Consider the following 25,068-nt stretch of genomic DNA (forward strand, 5'->3'; position numbering starts at 1 on the left):
AACAGATCCCTTGATCATTATATAGTGTCTATTTCTTTTTTGTCTTAAAAGTTTATTTTGTCTGATATAAGTATAACTACTCCTGCCTGCTTCCATTTAATTTCTATTCAAATGGATTATTTTTTCCATCCTTTCTCTCTCAGTTTCTGTCTCTCTCCACTGATGAAATGAGTTTCTTCCAAGCAAAGTATCTTGGGTTTTCTTTTTTTATATTATTCCACCAGTCCATAAATTTTAATTGGGGCATCTAGTCTGTTTGCATTTTAGATTATTATTGTTAGGTAAAAGACTCCTGTAATTTTGTTAAATGTTCTTATGTTTTGGATATCCTTTGTTCTTCTCTTGCTATTCATCTTTGTGGTTTAGTAGTTTACTGTGTTGATAAAGATTGATTCTTCATGCTCTACTAGTGTGTTTTATATTTCTGTGTGTTTTCATAATGGCAGTTACCTTTCTTTCACTTCTGGATATTCAGCTCCTTTAAACATTCTTTGGAAAATTGGTCTGATGGTGGTAAATTCATTTTTTTCAGTCTTATAAGGTCTTTATTTCTCCTTGATTTCTAAAGAATAACTTTACTATATAAAGTATTCTTGGTTAAAATTCTTTTTTTAATTCTTCCCCCCCAGGATATACAATATATTATCCCATTCCCTCCCTCCTGACTTATAATGTTTCTGTTGAGAAACCCACTACTGGTCTGATAAAGGTCCCCTTAAATGAGACTTGGCACTTTTTTCTCTTGTTTTTAGAATACACTCTTGAAATAGGAGCAATAAGCACAAACAAAAATGCTCATTATTAGTCATCAGATAAATGTAACTGGATCCACTCCTAGATGGACCCACTAGAATGGCTAAAGTTAGAGAGTAATAACAAAAACTGCTGCCAAGCATGAGAAGCTACTGAAATTCTTACACATTATGGGAACATAAAATAGTACAACCATTTTTTAAAAACAGTATACTGTTACCTTATAAATTAAATATATTTACCATAGGACACATTCATTCCTCTTGGGTATTTACCCAACAGAAAGGAAGAAATGAGTTCACACTAAAACATATAGGAACATTCATGTTGTCATTATCAAAAATAAAAACAATCCAAATCTCCATCAGATGGCAGATACATAAACTGAAGTATACATACATATATACACCAAAGAATATTACTGAGAAATTAAAAGGGACAAAATATTAGTGTACATAGCATGGATAAATTTCAAAACATATGCAAATTCAGAATTAGGCAACTTTTTCTAAAAAGGATCAGACAGTAAAATTTTTAAGTTTCTCAAGTCATACAGTCTCTCTGTCACAACTACCCATAACTTTGCTCTTATACCACAGACCAACCATAGACAATACATAGGAAGGAATATGACTGTGTTCGAATACAACATCATTTACAAAAACAGGCAGACAGTTGAATGTGACCCATAGAGTATGATTTGCTGACACCTGTGCTAAGTAAAAGAAGTATTCCTCAAAAAAACAGAATACACTTTAAAATTCTTTGTAAGCTTCATAGTACTCAGCCAAAAGCTAATAAGGCTATTTTAAATACTACATCAATGAATAAAAAGAAGTCAAGATAGTCATATTAGGAAGAAAATACCTGTGAATCTGATCTTGTCTACTAGAGCGAACTGGAGCTAATCCATCTATTTCATCAAAAAATATTATAGAAGGTCTCATCAAGTATGCCTAGTTAAAAAAAAAAAACACATATATGTTGTTTATTATATTCTTCTCATATTTAACTTTAATTGCTGTATTTTCTTAAAAGTACTATAAGTAAATGGTACAAAATGCAGCATTTTCTACAAAAGTGTATGTGGTATAAAGGAAACCTCTTTACCACCCAATCACAAAGTAAGGTCCTAAGAATAAGCAACTACTGTTTTCAGTTTGCTTATTCTTCCACACCTATTTAAATGTACAAATGAAAATGTGTTCTTATAACATAAAAAAAACAGTACACTAAACACATTCCTTTTACCATGTAACATGAATTTTAACTGATTTTTTTTAATACAACTGGAGATGGAACCCCAGTTGTCATCTATGCTAAGCAGGAGTTCTACCACTGAGCTGCACCCCCCACCTCAACCCTAACATCTTTTATTAATATAACAATACATCTTAATTAGCTTCCACATATTTTCCTATCATTAAAAAATCATAACTATCAGCAATATTTTTTTTTAAAAAAAAGCAAACATTTAATCTAGCCCTACTTACCAAGAAAACTATAAAATAGAAATAAAGTAATTTAGATATAAAAAGCTACAAGATTTAGGGCCACAGTCTTGAATGAAAATAAGTTATACTCAAATCACCAGCCTAAGTTGATGAAAAAGCTCAAAAATTTTTAAATGAGTTCATTGGATAATATGCCTGTACTCCTAAGTCAATTCTTTTCTTTTTGTTGTTGTTTTTTGTGCAATAGTGGGAATTGAGCCCAGGATATACTAGAAATTGCTCTACCACTGAGCATATCACCAGCCCTTTCCTTATTTTATTTTTTGATAGGGTCTCTGTAAGTTGCCCAGGCTAGCCTCAAACTTGTAATTCTCCTGCCTTAGCCTACCTGTACCTGAGATAACAGGCTTGATCCACCACACCTGGCTATGTTTACATTTATATTTTTCAATTTTTACTAAACTTTTGAAGTATTCAGTCTGTATACGTCTGACTTCTCACTAGACACTGAACACCGTGAAGACTCTTACCTATCCTCTATATCTACTACCTAGAATATAACAATTTTTGATACTAATAATAATTCTTACACATTTGAACTTCTTTACAAATAACAAAGGACTTTCATACACATCAACTCAGTAATAGGTGCTGAATAAATGCTTGAAAGCATTTTGTACTTCATATTTATCTGCTTAGACAAAATCATTATAATTTGAACTGCCAAATATGATCAGCTTCCTTCATTAACTTAATTATAAGTAAATTTATATGAAAACCAGTTTCTATAAGGTACAGAAAAATAATTATTTTTTTATTTTTTTTGGAGACAGAGTCTCAACCTGGTCTCACCAGGTTGGTCTTGAACTCCCAGACTCAAGTGATCCTCCCAATATCCCAAAGTAGTTGGGCTGCAGTTAGGAATGTTTGGAAATAACATTTTTAAAGTTATTGTTTTGCATAAAAAAGTAGAGAGAGCCTATACAACATTCATTCACCTCACTCTGCCTTTTAAAATAATTCATTTATTACTGAATTCATTAGGCAACAAATTTTAAATTGGGTGTGGTTTGGATAAATATTTCCCAAAGGTCCATATCTTGAAGGCATGGTCCCTAAGGTGGTGCTTAATTTAGGAAGTGGTGGAAGCTTTAGGAGGTAGAATCTAATGCCAGATACTCAAAATCTGAGGCATGTCCTTGAAGAGGATTGACTATAGGACCCTGGCCTCTTCCTCTCTAACTTTTTGCTTCCTAGATGATAAGGTAAGCAGCTTTGCTCTAACAAATACTCCTGCCATGATGTGCTTGCTATCTTCACAGAGGCCTCAAACCAAAGGAGCCAATCAATCATGGACTGAAACCTCCAAACGTCAAAATAAACCTATTCTCTTTATAAGTACATTTTCTCAGGTATTTTGTTATATAGTAACAAAACTAACTAACAACTCATGAAAATAAATAACATACTACTTTGGGAAACTTTTTTCACAAATTCCCAACATTTTATGCTGAACTATTTCCTCAATTGGATTATAATCTAATGATTATACTAAATCCTGGGTTCTCAAAAGCACCTAATACAGTATTATATGCCTGTTGGCCACTTCAATAAATGTTTTACGAATCATCACAAATATTCAAAAGTGTTAGTAAAACCGATTTGAAATACAATGAGCCTTCCCATATCCATGGATTCAACTACAGATCAAAATGTATAAGAAGGGGCTAGGGTATAGCTCAGTGGTAGAGTGCTTGCCTAGCACAGGTGCCACACTGGGTTTGATCCTCTGTACCACATAAAAAATGAATAAAGTTATTATATTTATATATATATAATAACTTTATGTGTGTATTATGTATATAATAACTTATGTGTGTGTGTGTATTTTAAAATGTTGAAGAAAAAATCTGAACCTGTACTTAACATATACATTCTTTTACTGTCATTATTCCCTAAACAATACAATATAACTACTATTTATACATCATTTACATTGTATTAGGTACTATAAATAACCTAATGATGATTTCAGATATGTAGGAGTATAGCTAGGCACTATGGCCCACGTCTATAATCCTGTGATTTGCAAGACTGAGGCAGGAGGAATGCAAGTTTGAGGCCATCCTCAGCAACTTATTAGATCCTCTCAAATTAAAACGTAAAAAGGACTGGAGATGTAGGTTGGGGGTAAAGGGTTCAATTCCCATAATAAGTACCCCCCACCAAAAAAAGGCCTATAGAAGGATGCACAAAGGCTATATGCAAATACTACATTAATTTATATGTGGAAGTTGAATATCTGCAAATTTTTATATCCTCGGAGGGTCCTGGACCCAATCCCCCATAGATAATGAGGAAATAATGTACTTCTAAGGCATACAATTTCAGATTATTGACCCTAAATTACAGATAATGATCAGAAAATATGCCTCCTCAGAAACTGTAATGGCAGGCAAATTGTACTAATGGTCTAAAAAAAAATATTTTCCATTTAGGTGATTTCTCTTACCTGATCAAAAAGAAGCCTAAGTTGCCTTTCAGACTCACCAACCCACTTGCTCAAACAATCCGCTCCTTTTCGCATAAAAAAAGCCACTTTTTTGTCTCCTTGACTGCATTCGTTAGCTAATGCTCTGGCAACCAAGGTTTTACCTGTGCCAGGAGGGCCATAAAACAGACAGCCCCTAGAGATAAAGAATTTTTAAAAAAAAAAAAAGTAAATTAATCTTATCACTACTGACAACCAATATAAAAGGACATTTCTTCCCCCATGTAATTTTATATTAATGTATATTATAATTATTAAGCATTGACAAAATTTTTTCCAGTATACAAACAAGTTTCACTTTGTTGAGTCTTTAAAGTACCAATCTTTAGGAGGTAAGAAAAGGTTGAAACACAGGGTAACTTGGCAAGATAATGCAAAATTTTAAATGTGTTTCCCTATGACCCAGGAACTTCACATCTTAGAATACATTATACAGAAATATAGTCCCTGTATTGGGAAAGTTATACCAAAGACCTTAGACTCTGGTATTGGGGAAGTTGGAGCAGGAGGATCTCTTGAGCCCAGGAGTTTGATGCCAGTCTGGGCAACACAAGAAGACCATGTCTCTTTAAAAAAAAAAAAGTAGGAGAACGAAGATAGCTTTAATAAGTGTTCAACAAAGCATGGTTTTCTAGTAGTAAAAATTTGAAAAAAAAAATGCTATTTAATAAATAAGGGAAAGTTAAATTTGCTATTCCATCTATAAAATTAAAAAATTAGTAAGGTGTCAAAAAGAATAGCACAGAGGTGGGAGGGAAAGGAAGGGTCAAAAAAGATGGTGTAATGAGGTGGATATCATTAACCTAAGTACATGTATGAAGACATGAATGGTGTGAATATACTTTGTATACAACCAGAGATATGAAAAATTGTCCTCTAGGGGCTGGGGTTGTGACTCAGTGGTAGAGTACTCGCCTAGCATGCATGAGGCACTGGGTTTGATCCTCAGCACCACATAAAAATAAAATAAAGATATTGTGACCACCTAAAATTAAAAAATAAATATAAAAAAAGAAAAATTGTGTGCTATATGGGTAATATGAATTGTAATGCATTCTGATGTCATATATAATAAATTAAAATAAAAAATAAAAATAAAAAAGTTAAGATAAAAAAATTTTAAAAACTGGAAAAAAAACAGAATAGCACATTATTGATATGGGAAGTTGTCTGGAATATGTTGTAGAGTGAAAATCAAAAAGTTACACATGAGTATCAATGAATAATATCATTTATATTTTTAATGTTTATGCTGTATAATATTGGTAAAATATAAACAACATATGCATAAAAGAAATCTATAAAAAATATACCAAAGTGTTCATCTCTAAAGAATAGGGATACCATTATCTTAGTGGTGGGAAATCTGATAGCATATTTTCTGCTCACAACACTGCTTTATTTAAGTTTCTCCCAAGGACACACTACTTTAATAGCTTTTAAAAAAAGTAATATAATATTTTAAATTTAAGTTAAGTCACATAAAAGACAAATAATTGCTATTTTGATTTTTAAAATTCACTATAAAATTAAAGGCCAATTTTTAATCCATTTAAATAGAAGATGACTATTAATACAATTTTCCATATCCTTAAAAACATAGAAAATAAGTTAGAATGAAATCTAAATAAAAAGTACCTCCTCTATGAAAACATTTATCAGTTTAAATCTAGCAATCTAAATGTATATCTTCAGAATTATTTTATTCTACCCAAGCTCATTTAACATAATTTCTCATTGCCTTTTCTAATAGTTTAGCTATTAGAATTACTTTAGCTAACCATCTCATGATCAGACACAATCTGATCATAAAAAATAAATTATCAAACTTACCCATCATCAATTCAAAGAAACACTTTAATGAAATTATACTTCCAAGACTAACAACACATAGCATCAAATTTGATGCTCGTAGGAAGCCAAATTCAGAAAAATCCATTTGGGCACCCCAGTTGTATATTCAGGGACCACATAAAAAATCTTATCTTGTGCCTGACTCCTAAATCCTAAAATGGAAATTTCAAGAGCACACTTACTTCCATAGCTTTTGAGCCCCAAAATAATAAAATTTCGTTCCTGATTGTCACTGCTAGAATATGTCAAGTAAATATACAAGAAATATTTACATTAATAATCATTTACTAATTGCTTAAAATTGATAAATTAACAGTAGTAAAAGTAATAAATATCTAACATACCTGGGAGGCTGAATTTTAAATTTTTCAAAAATTTCTGGATATAAAAGTGGGAATACTACCATCTCCTTTAGTGCATGAATATGCTGACTCAATCCACCTATGCTATCAAATCGTACCTTAGGGAAAGAAAAAGAAAAATTTTAACAAAATAATCTCAGAGAATTTTTGAAATTTATAAAATAGTTTTATGATTCAGAAATGCATGCCTTCAGCAGATTTTGAACATCAGTACATACAAATAAGTGCACAAAAATAAAATCATTAATGAAATTCAAGTTTACATTTCACATCAGGCAAATTCCAATCTTTAATCTACTAACTCGGGAGCAAGATTAGTGCCCATCCTAAACACTGAGTATCTACAACAGATGTTATATTTATATTCTAATAGAAACCCCTTTCAAAATATCATATATCTCATGCTTCTTGGCAGGTATGGCTTACTGGCTTACAGGGCAAATTGGCTTACAGGTAGGAAAAGAAAAATCTTGGTTATTACAATGGTTCTCTAAAACTGTCTGACAAATCATATTCTCTAATATTTAATTTCTCCAGTTAGAAAGTTTTCTACGTATCAGATATGAGACAATAATTAAACAGAGTAACACCAATCAATCATAAGAAGCAACAAAGATTGTTCCTCTCACCCATGATAGTTTAAGTAGCTGAAATACTTTATAAAAAAAATGTGTAGAGAAAAAAATGCTTAAAGGAAATTTTATCAAAATGTAAATAGTGATTGCCTCTGACTATTGGATTATGGTAGATCTCTTTCCCTGCTTCTTTATTCTGTAATGGTACTTAAAACTGTTTCACAATGAATATATTACTATGAGAGGAAAAACCTTAAGTAAAAATAGAAAAATTAGAGATTAAATAACAGAAACATTCTAAAAGAAGCTAAATTTTCCTATGTGTGAGGAAGCATGTTATTCTAATTAATAGAGACATCTTAAGTTAATAGATTCAAGAGAGTAAGGTGCTAGTAAACCAAATAAGTCCAAAACATAAGGTAAGGTACTCTGAGAACAAAGGTATTATTTTCTAGGGATTTTGGAAATATATAAATACTGAAATTCCTCAATAGTTAAATGAATATCTTAATCTATAAATTCAGATTGGAATACATTTTCATTTTCAAATATATATGCAATCCTATTTGATAATTCTCATATGGGAATCAGTTAAAACATGTTGTATAGAAATGTATAAGGAAACAAGAAAAAAAATAAGTTCTTGTTTATACAGTAATCTTACTCCAAAGTACTCCCCAAAGTAAGATACTACTAACAGTGGAAAATAACCTTCAAGCTGCATATTAGCCCATAGATTTTTTTCATAATGCCAAACCCAAACAACACATTGCCTGCAAGTTACTTCTTGTGGTATACCACAGATATCTCTAAAACTAATTAAACCATCTTCCCATCTCTCTCACGCCTTCTCTTACATACTCTACTTCAGCTAATGAAGCCATCCATCATCCATCCAATCTACCCAGTCACTTAAGCTAAAAACCTGGGTAATAACCTCAACTTGTTTCTATCATTCTCCAATACCTCTTAATTCACCAAATCCTGTCATAATTCTAATTCAACCCTTAATTTTCTCAACTCCATCTACTTTTCACTATTAAACCTACTTTCTACCATTACTCCAGATTACTAGCCTGCAAATGACACCCAAACCAGTATCTGTAATGCCAGCCTTGCTTGTTGCTTAACAACACCATAGCCAGAATGAGCCACCTAAAATCAGTTTATAAGCAGTTTCATTGTTTATGGTTTATGCAGCCCCTCACTATCCTTTCAGCTTCATTCTTACTACATTCTAGTAACTGAAATGGAAAAAAAAAACAAACCCACCTAAATTAGCATCACATGAGACTAGGGTTCTTAGGTTTAACAACATATGAAAACATTAATAGTGGCCATATATTAAAAAGTTTCTATTTATATCATATGTTGCTTTAGAAATAAGGAAAAACTTTTTTTTACATTTACAGAACTTACTGATTTATCAATGTTCATTGGGTCAACATCAGCCAAGCTTGCACCCACTTTCACTCGTTCTCGGAGAATACCACTAGCTAAGTCTTCTGCTCTGAAGTTCATAGGCAAACACCTGAATTTATAAAAATCAAAGTTAACAGCATTAAAGGTTTCACATTTTTAATGCCAAAATAAGTTGAGTTGATATTTTTGAAGCACTTTCATCTTTCCCTCTTTTTGAATAACCTAAAAATAACAAGTGATTGTGTTTGCGGGTGGGTACTCAACCGCTGAGCCACATCCCTAGCCCTATTTTGTATTTTGTTTAGAGACAGGGTCTCACTGAGTTGCTTAGTACCTCACTTTTGCAGAGGCTGGCTTTGAACTCTCTATCCTCCCACCTCAATCTCCCAAGCCATAGGGATTATAGGTGTGCTCCACTGCGCTTGTCATAATTGCATATTTTAAACTACTTTTCCTGTTTTCAACTGTCCAAAAATAGAGTTATTCTTAGGTAAATAAGATACTACTCTATTTGTCCAAAGTGCTCAAACTATCTCAATATAGAAAAAACTCTCAGTATAATTAACATTTCATATTAATCAGTTATAAAAGTAAATTTATATGTCCTATACAATTTAAAACCAAAATAAGGTCAATATTATAATACTTAAGATTCATTCTCCAATTTTGAGGATATACCCATCAGTTTATATGATTTAAGAAATTACTTTCCCTTTTGTTCAAAAAAATCAATTCCTGATCATAACTTTAGAACTAAATTTTATCTTTAATAAAACTACCTTAAAAGAAATATTTAGGAAAAAAAAAAAAAGAAGAAATATTTAGGGCTGGGGTTGTGGCTCAGAGGTGGAGCACTTGCTATCATGAAGTGAGGCACTGGGTTTGAGCCTCAGCATCACATAAAAATAAAATAAAGATATTGCGTCCACCTATAACTAAAAAATAAATATTAAAAAATAAATACTTAGCCACATAAAATCCTATACTATTACATTATTTTGATTGTATTATCCCAAGTAAATGTAATCTAATTTCTCTTTTAACTTTGAGCAATGCTATGGTTTGAGTGTGGTTTATCCCCCAGGGTCCGTGTTGGAAGTTTGTTCCTTAGTGTGGTAATATGGGTAGTGGGATCTTTGAGATAGGGTAACAAAAGGTTGTCCTTTGGTCACCAGAGACATACCTTCAGAAGACATACCTTCAGAACTTACGTAGTTCATGTGAGACCTTAATTGGTACCCAGTCTCAGATTCTGACTTCCTGTCTCATATGCTTCCACCATGACAACATGTGCTATGATGTCATGCAACCATCATCAGGGCATGCACCATGATGTTTGCACTTTTAACTCTTTTAACTTCCAACACTGTGAATACATAAATCCTTACTCTTTACAAATAACCCAGTCTCAGAAATTTCATTATACTAACATACTGATATAAAAAAAAAAAAGGACTACTACAGGTAAAATCAAAATATGACATAAAGGAAGACACAGTGGCACACCCCTGTAATCCCAGCAGCTCGGGAGGCTGACAGGAGAACCTTGAGTTCAAAGCCAGCCTCCCCAATTTAGTGAGATCTAAGCAATTCAGTGAGATCCTGTTTTTAAATAAAATACAAAATAGGGCTGGGGATGTGGTTCAGTGGTTGAGTGCCCCTGAGTTTAATCCCTAATACCCGCACCCCCCAAAAATAACATAAAGAGCCTTAAAAAAGCAGTTTCTATGATGAAAGTAGACATTTCTGAATCCTAATTAACCTTAAAAATATATCGCCAAAATTATCAGAAAAACTTAGAGTAAGCAGCCACAGCAGCACATGCCTATAATCCCAGCGGCTCAGGAGGCTGAGGCAGGAGGATCATGATTTCAAAGCTAAACATCAGCAACTTAGAGAGCCCTAAGCAACTTTGTGAGTTGGACCTAAAAAGGTCCGAAGATGTGGCTCAGTTGTTAAGCGCCCCTGAGTTCAATGCCCGGTACCAAACCAAAAAAAAAAAAAAAAAGAAGAATTCAGATTAAACAGACTTTGAATTATTTAATTTAAACTTAAGCCAGACATAGTGGCATGAACCTGCTGTCCTAGTTAATCAAAAGGCAAGACAGAAGAATCTCTTAAACACAGGAGTTTTTTTAGCATAAAATCTACACCAATCCAAACCTGATTCTAAAATCTGCTAACTAAAAACTTGATATTTCTACAATATACATAAGGCCAAATTATAGAAATGGTTTGCTAAATGTCCATTTTCTAAATATAATTTTTCTTTATTATTATAATACATAAGCTCAAAAATTAACACAATTTTTAAATGATTTGATGCTTTAATATTTCCTAGGCAAAAATTCACTGAAGTTTTAGTGAGCCATGTAATAATCAGTCAATTACCAGAGTTAGGAAAAGACCACTAGAGACAACCAATAACAATGAAAAAAAGAAGGAAGAAAGGAAGGGGAAAAAAAAAACAACTTTATCAAGAAAATCCAAAGCCTCCTCAGATAGTTCTATCAGAATTCATCTTTCTCTGAGCACTATTCTCATTAGAGTGTGAAAAAAAGCTAAATTAAATGGATATGAATGAGAAGAAAAGTGCAGAGAGATAGACAGATACTTCCACAAAGGCTGGCCTCTTCTCCTTAGCTCTCCTTCCTCTCCCCTCCCAAATTACTTGATCACAAGTACTTACAGATTAATTAATTTAGGGAACATTTCCCAAGGTTAGATTTCCATTTTAAGAAGTATAAAGTAGGAACTAAGTCAACACATTACTCAAGTCTAAAATTATTGTTGAATATCAATGTTATCAAAATTTCAGTATACATAAAAAACTTTTTCTGTATGATTTTGTTTTGTTTTAAATGTGTTCCTTTTTTCTACCATGGAAAAAATACTAAAATATTTACTGACCTATTTCTTGCTCTCGCCATGCTCTTTGATTTCCTTCTTTCAAAGCGCTCTTCATCAGAAGAAGTTGTGTCACTACTATGGATGGCATGCTTCTTTCTCCTGTCCAAAGAGAGCAAGATGTTTTAAAACATTATAGTATAACAAACAGCTTTTAAGAATATACGGGAAGGGCTGGGGTTGTGGCTCAGTAGTAGAGCGCTCGCCTCGCACATTCGAGACCCTGGGTTCGATCCTCAGCACCTCATAAAAATAAATGAATAAAATAAAGGTATTGTGTCCAACTACAACTAAAAACTAAATATTAAAACAACAACAAAAAAAGAATACATTGGAAGCATATATCAACAACAATTAGTTCAGGAGAAAATTCATTCCTTCTCCCAGCAAAGATCTTTGCCCTCCTACAGTTAACATTTAACAAGGTATAAAGGTGGTAAATGCTACAGAGAAAAAGAATAAAGCAAACCAAATAGGAAGCCTACAATTTTCCAAATAAGGAAGTAAATAAGGTAGTCAAATAACAAATTTTAATTTGTATTTAAATTTAGACAATATGTCATTGTTATAAATAATATTAGAAACTAAAGAGAAACCTTCTATTTTTCTTTTTTCACTCTGCCTTTCCCAAATAATTATAAACAGTTCAGACATTCAAAAAACTAAAGGAAATTACACATTTAATTCCAGAATGATAAAGGATTTCACCTCCCACTTAAAATACTTCTATCCTCCCAGGCCCAGTGGCACACCCTTTATCCCAGCAACTCAGGAGGCTGAAGCAGAAGAATCTTGAGTTCAAAGCCATCCTCAGCAACGTAGCGAGGCCCTAAGTAACTTAGTGAGATCCTGTCTCAAAATAAGAAAATAAAGGGCTAGGGATACAGCTCATAAGGCCCTGGTTTCAATAACCAACACAACAAAAAAAAAAAGAAGAAGAAGAGGAAGGAAGGGGAAGGGGAAGGGGAAGGGGAAGGGGAAGGGGAAGGGGAAGGGGAAGGGGAAGGGGAAGGGGAAGGGGAAGGAAAGGAAGAGAGACACTCGAAGGGAGGGAGGGAAGAAAGAAAGGAAGAAAGAAAGAGGGCTGGGGATGGGTTCAGTGGTTGAGCACCCTTGGCACCGCCCCCCCAATAAAAGATACTTCTATCCTTTCTAAATTTCTTATAAAATATATAAAACATTTTTAATTTAAAAAGAAATACTTTATAATAAGTGCTATGGACTAATTAGATAATTTATCAGGCTAACATCACCTCGTTAAGGAGAAATAATACTTAATGAATGTTAAATTATTATATAAGCCATGACATCCCTAAAATACCTACAAAATACTATAATTATTTTTTATTTATTCTTTTTAGATATAAATGACAGTAGAGTGTATTGTGACATACATACATGGAGTATAATTTCCCACTCTTGTAGTTGTACATGTCATAATTTTAGAGTTATACTGGTCATGTATTCATATATAACATAGGAAAGTTATGTCTGATTCATTCTCTCTTTCCTATATCCCCCTCCCTTCCTTTCATTCCCCTTTGTCTAATCCCATGAACTTCTATTCTTCCTTCTCCCACCCCTATATTATTGTGTGTCAGCATCCACCTTTCAGAGAGAACATCTGGGCTTTGGTTTTGGGGATTTGCTTACTTCACTTAGTATGATAGCCTCCTGTTCCATCCATTTACCAACAAATGTCATAATTTTATTCTTCTTTATGGCTGAGTAATATTCCACTGTGTATATATACCACATAGAAAATACCATAATTAAATCATTACCACACTGTGCCCCTTCAACATGTGCAAACTGAGTTTGTCATATCTTAATTAATTTTTCTACCACTTTTTTTTCAAACTATATAATTACTATATAATTTTATACCAACTACTACTCTACAAAAAACCTCAGTCACCCTAAATTCCCTTTCCCCCACCACTTATAACTTCCAGTGATTCTTATCCATGCCTACAAATATCCCTTCCATGTTTTCCCATTCTACTTACGATCCACTTACCACTCCCACAGTCCTGTAGCCCCCGTAGTTCTGTTTCACTAAAAACAAGCTCTTACCTTAGATCTTGTTATAGTAAGAAATGCTCTTAAAATTAAAATGTAATGACCTATTCTTTGAACAAGAGTTTCTAACATACCAACTCTTTCAACTTTCTCGAGGCCTGCTGTCCCTAGGCACCCATTTACTCACAATCTATCATTTCTTTTCTTGGATAAGTTTTTGTACTGTCCAGCCTCAACTTAAGACCTATTATTTCACTGTTATTCTTCCAACCTGACTGAATCTGGCCCTTTTTTCTTCCATTATAAGTGTAAATTCCAACCCTGTACCAATTCATGTATTAAAAAGAACTCCAATCATAATCAGAAAAGCTAAATCACTGCACACCACTCCAGTGCCCACTATTATCAACAGTAACCCAGATTCTCCAAACTTCCTTAAGATCCTTAAGGAAGATCTCTACCACAAATCTTTTCAGTGCATTTTGCGTCAGTTTTTAATGTTTCCTAACTCTTCACAAAACCTGCTACCAACAATAATCTACTCATTTTTGGCAATTTTGATATTTATCCTCTCTTCTACTTCTTTTTCTTTTTTTTTTTTTTTTATTTTTAGTTGTTGATAGACCTTTATTTATTTATACGTGGTGCTGAGAATCAAAACCCAGTGCCTCACACATGCCAGGCAAGTGCGCTCCCACTGAGCCCCAGCCCAGCCCCCTCTTCTACTTCTTTTTCTCCATCAGGAAATTCTCCAAAGTATCTGTGCGTGTGTGTGTGCGCGCGCACATGCGCATATGTTGGGCCTATTATGTAGAGAAACATAGTAATGTGTCAATAACAGCACATAAGGAGACTGGTGGAGGCAAAGTTGTACTGATTTTAAGAAATGACTCCAGAGGATAACTCAAATAAGAAAAACAACCAGAAACTTAAGTTAAGGGACTGGGGCTATAGCTCAGTGGTAGAGCACCTGCCTAACACATGCGAGGCACTGGGTTCGATCCTCAGCACCACATAAAAATAAATAAGTAAAAGAAAGGTATCGTGTCCACCTACAACTAAAAAATTTCTTCTTAAAAAAGATAAGTTAGTGCTCTAGTGGTAGAGCACTTGCCTGGCATGTGTGAGGCACTGGGTTCAATTCTCAGCACTACATATAAATAAATAAAAATAAAAAGGTCTGTTAACAACTAAAAAAACATTTTTAAAAAAATAAGTTAAAATGGGCGTTAGCGTCTCATTCTCTCACTGAAAGGTACAAATGTTTTCCATTTTCAAAAACAAAAGTTACCTGATATGGCTTCTTCTTGCTGGAGATCTGTGAATATCAAACAGTGTGTTTTCCCTCTTCTTCTGATGAGCTGGCACTAAAAGAAAAACATAGGATAAGATAGAAATAACTAATAATAAATTTAATAAGTTAATGTATTCAAAGAACATAAATTACTTCTATTAACATTCTGAAGAGGACCTAGTTATGTGTTTTCAACTTCAAAATCTGTCTGGAGGCATACAAAAATAAATGCTTTGTGTTAATACCATGAAGTTGCAAATAAACATTCTAAATAGACTTTAGTTTAAATAATTGTGATTGCCAAGTGCAGTGACCACACATCTGGGGCAGGAGGATTACAAGTTCAAGGCGAATTTCAGCAACTCAGCAAGGCTCTAAGCAATTTAGTGAGATCCTGTCTCAAAATAAAAAATAAAAAGGGATGGGGAATGTGGCTCAGTGGTAGAAGACCCTTGGGTTCAATCCCCAGCACCAAATAAATCAGTAACTGTCACTGGATTATACAAAGATTTCTAAGATACAACACCAAAAAAATAATCCATTAAAAAATTTTAAGGGGGCTGGGGTTATGGCTCAGGGGTAGAGCGCTCACCTTGCACGTGCAAGGCCCTGGGTTCGATCATCAGCACCACATATATATAAATAAAATACAGTTATTGTGTCCAACTACAACTACAAAGAAACAAATAATTTTTTTGTGTGTGTGTGTGTGTGAAGGAAGGAGAAAAATAGAGCTATTTCCATTTCCAACAGAAACATCAATTTGAACTATTCACACATAAACACACCTTCATAAGAGATTAGGAAACCAGGTTAGAGATCACAGTACCTAGTTAGTAAGAAAATATATACTAGAAAGGTACAAAGGAAGGTTTTATATCACATCTCCCTCAACCCCAGGCAGCACAGCATGAAGAGAGATGCCATCCACTTGGAGGAAGGACAGCAAAGTGAACCTAGGATTTTGTTTTTGTCCCCAATACCAGGCATGCCACAGTGAAGTTCAGGCTAGTTCATATGGACTTAGTCTATGTACCTACCTCAAAACCAGATGAGAATTTATAGCCACTGTGAAAAAGACTCAAGATCTAGCACATGACACTGTCAGTGAATTATGGCAGCCTGACTCTCTTAAGTAATCCACAGTGAAAAGAAGGTCCCAGTGGCTGTGGCTATAAACATGGTCCATTGCTGTGAGAACCTCAGCAGCCATGGGCTTTGTGTGCACTGCCCCAGTCTACATGCATGGTATTCCAGGCCAACACTGAGCTACAGTCTGCAGCTTAAGATACCTGCTGGCACTGCAACAACTGCAGTAGCCATAGGCATAGGAAACACCCCACACTGCCAACCCAGAATCTTTGGACAAGTTTACAATTGAAAGATGGTGCCATGAATAGCCAGTCTGTTGTGATTTCCAAAAGTACCTATTTCAATATACACACATCAATGCACAACCACAAGGATCAAGAAAAATTAGAGAAACATGACACCAGCAAATGGACAAAATAAAGTGCCAGAGCCTGACTCCAAAGATAAAGAGATGTGTAAACTGCCTGACAAAACATCAAAAGAGTGGTTTTAAGGGAACTGATCAAACCAAGAAAATTAAAAAATAATAATAATTCAATAAAGAAAACAGCAAGGGCTGGGGTTTTGGCTCAGTGGTAGAGCACTTGCCTAGCACATGCAAAATCCTATGTTCGATCCTCAGCACCACATAAAATTGAATAAGTGAAATAAAGGTATTGTGTCCAACTATAACAAAAAAATTTAAAAAAATATAAAATAAAGAGAACAGTAAGTGACCAGAAAAAGAAATTGAACTGATTAAATTAATTTTTTAAAAGTCACACATTGAGGCTGGGGTTGTAGCTCAGTGGACAAGTACTTCTCTAGCATGCGTGAGGCACTGGGTTCGATTCTCAACACCATATACAAATAAATAAAATAAAGATCCACCAAAAACTAAAAAATGCTGTTTTTACAAATCATTGAAAAAAAAGTCACACATTCTAGAGCTGGAAAATGCAATGAACAAATGAAAAAATGCAGGCTGGGGATACAGCTCAGTTGGTAGAGTGCTTGCCTTGCACACATAAAGTCCTGGGTTCAATCCCCAATACCACCAAAAAAAAAAAAAAAAAAGAAAGAAATAGCATCAAAACAGAACTCATCAAGAAGAAAAAGATCTGTGAATTTGAAGATAGGTTATTTGAAAATATACACTAAGAGGAGAAAAAAGAAAAGTAATGAAAAGAATAAAAAATGCTTATAAGACTCACTGGACAACACTGAAAGAGCAAATGTACAAAGTCATTGACATTCAAGAGAGAGTAAGATAAGTAAGAAAAAGATAAAGGAGCAGAAAGCATATTTAAAAAAATAATAGCAGAAAACTTTCCAAATATGGAGAAAGATATAAATATCCAGGTATGGGGGGGTCAAATATTTTCTTCAGATTCAATGCAAATAAAACTATCCCAAGACATATTATAATCAAACTGTCAAAGATCAAAGAAAAGGGAAGACTCCGAAGGCAGCAAGAAAAAAAAGAAGCAAATAATATATAATAGACTTTCTGGTACACTGAGCAACAGATTCTCAGCAGAAATTTTACAGACCAAGAGAGTGGGATTGTATATTCAATGTGCTGAAGAGAAAAACTGCCAGCCAAGAATACTGTACCAAGCAACATTCTCAAACAAACACATGTCAGGTAAGCACTATACTATTGACCTATATATATCCCCAGGCCCTGAATTCTATATAAAAATACAAGTTTATAAGTTTTGTTTTGTTTTTTAATCATGGTGCCAGGGATCAAACCCACATTCTTAAGAGGCACACTAGACAAGGACTCTAGCATTGAACTATGTAAATACTGAAACCTATAAAACTGTCAATATATAATGATTTAATTATGTCTCACTTATTTTGGTATACTGCAGTTTATCATGAACTTATTTTTATAAATATTTTTCCTTAGCTATAAGTTGTTTTAAAATGTATTTTAGTCAGAAAATTCCATCATTTTCAACAATATGGATGAATTGGAAGATACTATCCTGAGTAAAATAAGCCAAGCACAGAGAAACAAGGACCATGGGATCTTGCTTATATGTAGTAAAAAAAAAAAGTCATGGAATATGACTACAAGAAAATATGGCTACCAGAAAAGTTGTGAGTGAGGTAGGTAGACAAGGGACAAAACTACGTTGGATAACAGGAATAGGTTCTCCTGTTTGTTGGATGACAGAGAGATTATAATTAATGTACTGTGAATTTCAAAATAGCTAAAGGAACATTTGGGTGCTCTCACCACAAGGAAGTTATGGATGCTTGAGGTTATGAATATAATTACCCTCATTTGAACAAACTACTATACATTTACATATGTAGAAACAATACATTGCATCTCATAAATATATTCAAGTATTTGTAAAATTCAAAAAAACTGTTGTTTTTTTTAAAGCAAGAAATCAAAATATACTACTACAGTTTGCTTCTTTTTATATTTATATATAACAGTGGAATGCATTACAATTCTTATTACACACATAGAGCACAATTTTTCATATCTCTGGTTGTATACATAGTAATATTCACATCAATTCATGTCTTCATACCTGTATTTTGGATAATAATGATCATCACATTCCACCATCACATGCCCCCTCCCTTCCTCTCCCACCCCTCTGTCCCATCTAGAGTTAGTCTATTCCTCCCATTCTCCCTCTCCCTATCCCACTATGAATCAGCTTCCTTATATCAAAGAAAACATTCAGCATTTGGTTTTTTGGGATTCAATAAATACATAAAATTTATCTGTCAATTTAAAAAATAATAATAAAATTAATTTTTTTAAAAAACACCCTTTTTAATAAGTTGAAATGAAGAATAGGAGAAAATCATTGCCACCTGCACCTAAGAGATTAATCTCCAGGATATACAAAGAACTCAAAAAACTTACCACCAAAAAAAACACAAATAACCCAATCAATTAATGGGCAAAGGAACTGAACAGGCCCTTCACAGAAGAATAAATACAAATACATGAAAAAATGTTCAACATCTCTAGTAATTAGAGAAATGCAAATTAAAACTACACCAAATGGCAATTATCAAGAATACAAACAACAATAAATGTTGGCAAGGATATGGGGGAAAGGTTCACTCATACATTGCTACTGGGACTGCAAATTGGTGCAACCACCCTGGAAAGCAGCATGGAAATTCCTCAAAAACTTGGAATGGAACCACCATTTGACCCTGTTATGTCACTCTTCAATATATACCCAAAGGACTTAAAAATCAGCATACTGCCATGACACAACCACATCAATTTTTATAGCAGCTCAATTCACAATAGCTAAGCTATGGAACCAACCTAAGTGCCCCTCAACAAATGAATGGATAGAGAAAATGTGTGTGTGTGTGTGTGTGTGTGTGTGTGTATGTATTTGTGTGTATACATGTATATATGTATATGTATACACACACACACACACACACACACACACACACACACACAGAATATTATTCAGCCATAAAGAAGAATTAAATTATGGCATTTACCAGTAAATGGATGGAACTAGAAACTATCATGCTAAATGAAATATGCCAAACCCAAAAAACCAAAGGTCAAATGTTCTCTCTTATATGCAAATGTTGGCTCACAATAAGGAGGGGGTGGAGTGGGAAGAATAGACCGTCTGGATTAGACAAAAGGGAATGAAGGGAAGGGAGGGGGGATGGAAATAGGAAAGACAGTAGAATGAATCGAACATAACTATCATATGTTCATACATGAATACACAACTAGTGTAACTCCACATCATGTACAACCACAAGAACAGGAAATTATACTCCATGTATGTATAATATGTCAAAATGTACTCTACTTTCATGTATACCTAAAAAGAACAAAATAAAAAAGTAAATAAGTTAAAGTTAATCAAAATTAAAAATTTTGGGATGGCGTTGCAGCTCAGTGGTAGAGCACTTGCCTAGCAACGTGTGAGGCATTGGGTTCGATTCTCAGCACCACATATAAACAAATAAACAAATAAATAAAGGTCCATCAATAACTAATACAAATATTTTTTTAAAAAATTAGAAATTTCTATTCTTCAAAGATCATTATTTAGAGACTAGCCAAGTCAAAGGCTAGGAAAAAAATTTGCAAATCAGCTGCTAAAAATATAATACCCAGAATATCCAAGTAATATGGTTTAGCTAAGAGGAATCCCCCAAAGCTCCTGTGTTAATGCAGGAATATTCAAAGGTGCAATGATTAGATTATGAGAGCTGTAATCTATTCAGTGAATTAATCCAGTTGATGGAGTGATAATTTGAAAGGATTTTTGTGCAAGGTGCTAGCTGTAGTCAGGCGAGGTATGACTACAGAAGATAGGTCACTGCAGGAGTGCCCTAAAAATCACCATCTTCCCTGAGCCACCCCCCACCCCAGCTTCCTAGCTACCAATGAGCAGAGCAGCATGCTCTTCCTCCATGATGTTCTGCCTCACCTCAGGCCCACAACAATGGAGCATCTCTGGTACCATGAGCCAAAATAAACTTTTCCTCATTTAAGCTGTGTTTTGTTTTGTTTTGGGTACCAGGAATTTAACTGAGGGGCACTTTATCACTAAGCGACACCCCCAGTCCTTTTTATGTTTTATTTCTGAGACAAGGTCTTAGGTGCTGGGGCTGGCTTTGAACTTGTGATCCTTCTGCCTCAGCCTCCAAGTCACTGGGATTAAGAGTTGCTGAGATTATAAACCTGTGCCACCACGTCCAGTTTCTAAATTGTTCTTGTCAGGTATTTCGGACACAATTAGAAATCTCAAAAATTAATAATAAAAAACAACCCAACTGAAAAAATGTCCAAGAGATTTAAACATATATTTTATTAAAGATATACCATTGTCTGGCTGGGGATATATCTCAGTTGGTAGAGTGCTTGCCTCAAATGCACAAGGCCCTAGGTTCAATCTCTAGCACCACCAAAGAAAGAAAAAAAAAAGGTATATCATTGTCAAATAAGCACATAAAAATATGTTCAACATCATTAGGGAAATGCAAACTAAAATTACAATCCCTATTACATTAATTAAATAGATTGACCATACCAAATGCTGGCACACATATAGAGCATATGTATTTTTTTTTTGGGGGGGGGGGTCAATGAGAGGCTTTTAATAAGGATTGTAGAATTAAAAGCTCCAGATTCAGCATATCTCAATGTTCAGAAAGTCTGACTAAAAGAAGCCAAACCAACACTAACCCCCTTAGCATGAACACACCTTTCTTCTTAGTAAATTTTACTTTAGTGGAAAAAAACCCAAAAACCCCAACAGGTTAAAACAAGTCAAATCAAACATGCAGATAGAACCTTCACAAAGGTCAACTGAAGTAATCCAGAGCTAAAACTGAACTGTGAAGATTTCAATGAAGTCACCAGTCATGTAACACAAATAAAGTCAATTATTTACACACACGGGCAAGCCCTCCAAGCAACGTGCCCAAGAAGCATTAACCTTTGTTTTGTGCCATCCTGAAGACTTGCACATAGTTTAACATTTTTAAGAGTGTGTTTTCCACGGTGTGGTAATGCTTTGGTACTATTCATATAAGATCTCATCTATCCCACCTACTCACCTCTTCTCCAAGAGGAGATTTGATTCTGCTTGAGAAGTTTCACATAAATTAAAATCTTTAACAAATAGAGCATAAACTATTAATGAAAAACGGCACAAACACCTTGGAAAATAGTTTAGCTATTTCTTAGAAAGTTAAACTTAAAAAGCTGGGTGCAGTAGCTTGTTAGGTTAAAGCAGAAAGAATCACAAGTTCAAAGCCAGCCTGAGCAACTTTAGTGAAATCCTGTCTCAAAAATAAAAACTGGGACTGGAGATGTGGCTCAAGCGGTAGCGCGCTTGCCTGGCATGCGAGCGGCCCAGGTTCGATCCTCAGCACCACATACAAACAAAAGATATTGCGTCCGCCGAAAACTAAAAAATAAATATTAAAAAATTTTCTCTCTCTCTTTAAAAAAAATATATATAAAATAAAATAAAAACTGAAAAAAAGGGCTGGGATGTTGCTCAGTGGTACAGCACCCTAAGTTCAATTCCCAGTACCACTAAAATAATAAATAAGCACAAGTGTGCATGGGAACACACGCATGCGCGTACACACACATACACACACACACACACACACACACACACACACAAACCACACTAATCACAAAATCCACTCATTATCTCCTCAGTATTAGAAAAATGAAAACAAATTTCTACAATGTTCATAACAACTTTATTTGTAATAGCCCAAAACTAGAAACAATCGTAATGTCCATCAACAAATGAATGGAACACGGCATGGCATCCCATACCTGTAATCCCCAAAAAACTCAAGAGGCTGAGGCAGGAGAATCACACGTTTGTGGCCAGCCTACAAAACTTAGGGAAACCTTGTCCCAAAATAAAAAATACAAAGATCTGGAGATGCAGTTCAGTAGCAGAGCTTCCCTGGGTCCAATCCCCAGTACCATTAAAAAAAACAAAGAATAGATAAAATAATGAATTAAGAAGTCTGGGGGATGTAACTCAGTATAAATTGTAAGAGTATTTGCCTAGCATGTGCCAGATCATGGGTTCAACCTCACATTCTGCGCGCACACACACACACACACACACACACACACAAATTGATAAGGACTAAGGATGTATCTCAGTGGTAAAGTGCTTTCCTAGCATATGGGGAGCTCTGGATTCCATCCCCAGCACCACACACACACACACACACACAGTGCTATCCCTACACTAAAATATCTACTCAGCAATGAAAAGAAACTCACTATTGTTACATGCAACAACACATAAGTCTTACAATAATTACGATGAATTGAAAAAGTAAAGCAAAAATGGAATATACTACATGATTCCATTTATATAAAATGAGAGAAAATATAAACTGATTTAAGGGAACAGAAAATAGATCAGATAGGTAGCTGCTTAGAGACTGGCAGAGGGGAAAGCAAAATAAAAAACGGTGAGTAGGGCTGGAAATGTAGGTCAGTGATACAGAGCTCAGCTAGCACCTGTGAGGTCCTAGTTCGATTCCCAGCACCACAAAAGTTTTGTTTGTTTTGTTTTGTTTATTTAAAGGGAGTGGTAAGAATATATTACACAGGAATAAGGAAATTCAGGGGGGTGATGAACATGGCCATTACCTTGATTATGGTGACAGTTCCACAGGAATATACATATTATAAAACTTGACTAATTATATTCTATAAATATGTGAAATGAACTATATATTTTTTTCATTTATACTGAAGTATAAAGCTATCTTTAAAAAAATAATAATCTAGAACAATGATTCCCAACTGTCTGTCATAACATACCTCTCTCATTAGTCACAAGGCTGAGACAGTGGAATAGAGGGATGTCTGCATACTTGGGCACATTCTAGTGAGATGCCTCTGATATACCCCTTCCAGAGCACCAATCTGTTCTAGATTTTTTTTTTTTTTTTTTTTTGTACTAGGAACTGAAACCAGGGCCACTTTCCCACTGAGCTAGATCCCCAGCCCTTTTCTATTTTTTACTTTGAGACAGGACCTCACTAAGTTGCTGAGGCTCACCTCATACTCACAATCCTCCAGTTTGAGCCTCCTGAATCACTGGGATTATAGGCATGCACCACTGTACCCAGCTAGACCATAAAAGTTTGAGTAAAAAAATATAGATTTTGAAAACATTATATTAAGTGCAAGAAGACAAAAAGTCACATATAGGCAAATCTTCACAGACACAAAGAATATAAGTGGTTGTCAAGGGGGTGAGGGAAAGGAGGAAGTGTAACTTAGCTACATCTCAGTTAAAAAAAAATACAAGGAGGGCTGGGGTTGTAGCTCAGTGGTAGACCGCTTGCCTACCATGCATGAGGCACTAGGTTTGAATCTCAGCACCACATATAAATGAATAAATAAAAAAGAAAGGTCCATCAACAACTAAAAAAAAAATTTTTTTAAATAATAATAATTAGGATCAATAATTATGGAATTTCCCAAGAACTGGAATAAGTGCAACAAAATAGTACCTGCAAAACTGATTACATATCATTATATTCAGCAGTATTAAAACAAACTTTAAACTATTCTCCAAAAAACAAGACAACCTACTATTGCAAAACTGCAGCTGTATACCACTTTTGTGACCATGGATAAGTTATTACGTCTTTTAGGACATGGAGATGCTTACCCTAAATAACTATTATGAATAAAAGTGTTCAATAAACTATAAATAATACAAAAGCATGGGCAGAATTTGTTATTAAATATTACACTTCTATAAATAAAATGTACTTGCTGTAAGTAATTCAATGTTGCTACCATGTACTTTAATGTTCTCTTAGTTGCATGTGTACATGAAAATATAAATAGGAAAAGATATGTAAAACATATGAGATTCCATTCTGAAAATTTCATTTATTTATTTATTTATTTATTTATTTGGCGACAGGTCATTGCCCAAGCTAGTGTTGAAATCCGAGACTCAAGTGATCCAACTAACTCAGCTGCCTAAGTTAACTGGGACTACAGGAACATACCATTGCACCTAGCAAAATACTGTATTTTTAAAAAGCAGTGGAGCAGTATAAACTATGTAACTATAAAAAGTAAAGAGGTTATTTAGAGTCACCTACCTATTGGAGGTGCCTGGTATCGATCCACTGTTTTTCTTTGTCTTAAATTATATGGTCTATCATTTTCTTCTCCTTCTGCCTCTTCAACTTCTATATCTCCATCCTCCTCTTGAGATTCTAGTTTTCCCCACACAAAAAGGAATAAAAAAGGCAC

General features: G+C 34.3%; 1 protein-coding gene across 7 annotated transcripts in view; it reads right to left on the reverse strand.

Moving 5' to 3' along the window:
• Window positions 1-25,068, reverse strand: part of Atad2b (ATPase family AAA domain containing 2B) — a 145,385-nt gene that overhangs the window by 86,086 nt on the left and 34,231 nt on the right. For all 7 annotated transcript variants that reach the window (XR_013088595.2, XM_076832954.2, XM_076832953.2 and 4 more), the window contains 7 exons: window positions 24,915-25,031; window positions 15,192-15,267; window positions 11,882-11,980; window positions 8,969-9,080; window positions 6,957-7,072; window positions 4,720-4,894; window positions 1,621-1,709 (listed from right to left, as the gene is read on the reverse strand). Coding sequence is in view for 6 of the 7 variants with exons in the window: in XM_076832954.2 (XP_076689069.1) it covers window positions 1,621-1,709; window positions 4,720-4,894; window positions 6,957-7,072; window positions 8,969-9,080; window positions 11,882-11,980; window positions 15,192-15,267; window positions 24,915-25,031 (784 nt within the window). In the remaining variant the exon portion in view is untranslated. The remainder of the gene's footprint in view (window positions 1-1,620; window positions 1,710-4,719; window positions 4,895-6,956; window positions 7,073-8,968; window positions 9,081-11,881; window positions 11,981-15,191; window positions 15,268-24,914; window positions 25,032-25,068) is intronic.

Source organism: Callospermophilus lateralis, chromosome 14 (assembly GCF_048772815.1).
Source record: "Callospermophilus lateralis isolate mCalLat2 chromosome 14, mCalLat2.hap1, whole genome shotgun sequence".
Lineage (NCBI taxonomy): Eukaryota > Metazoa > Chordata > Mammalia > Rodentia > Sciuridae > Callospermophilus > Callospermophilus lateralis.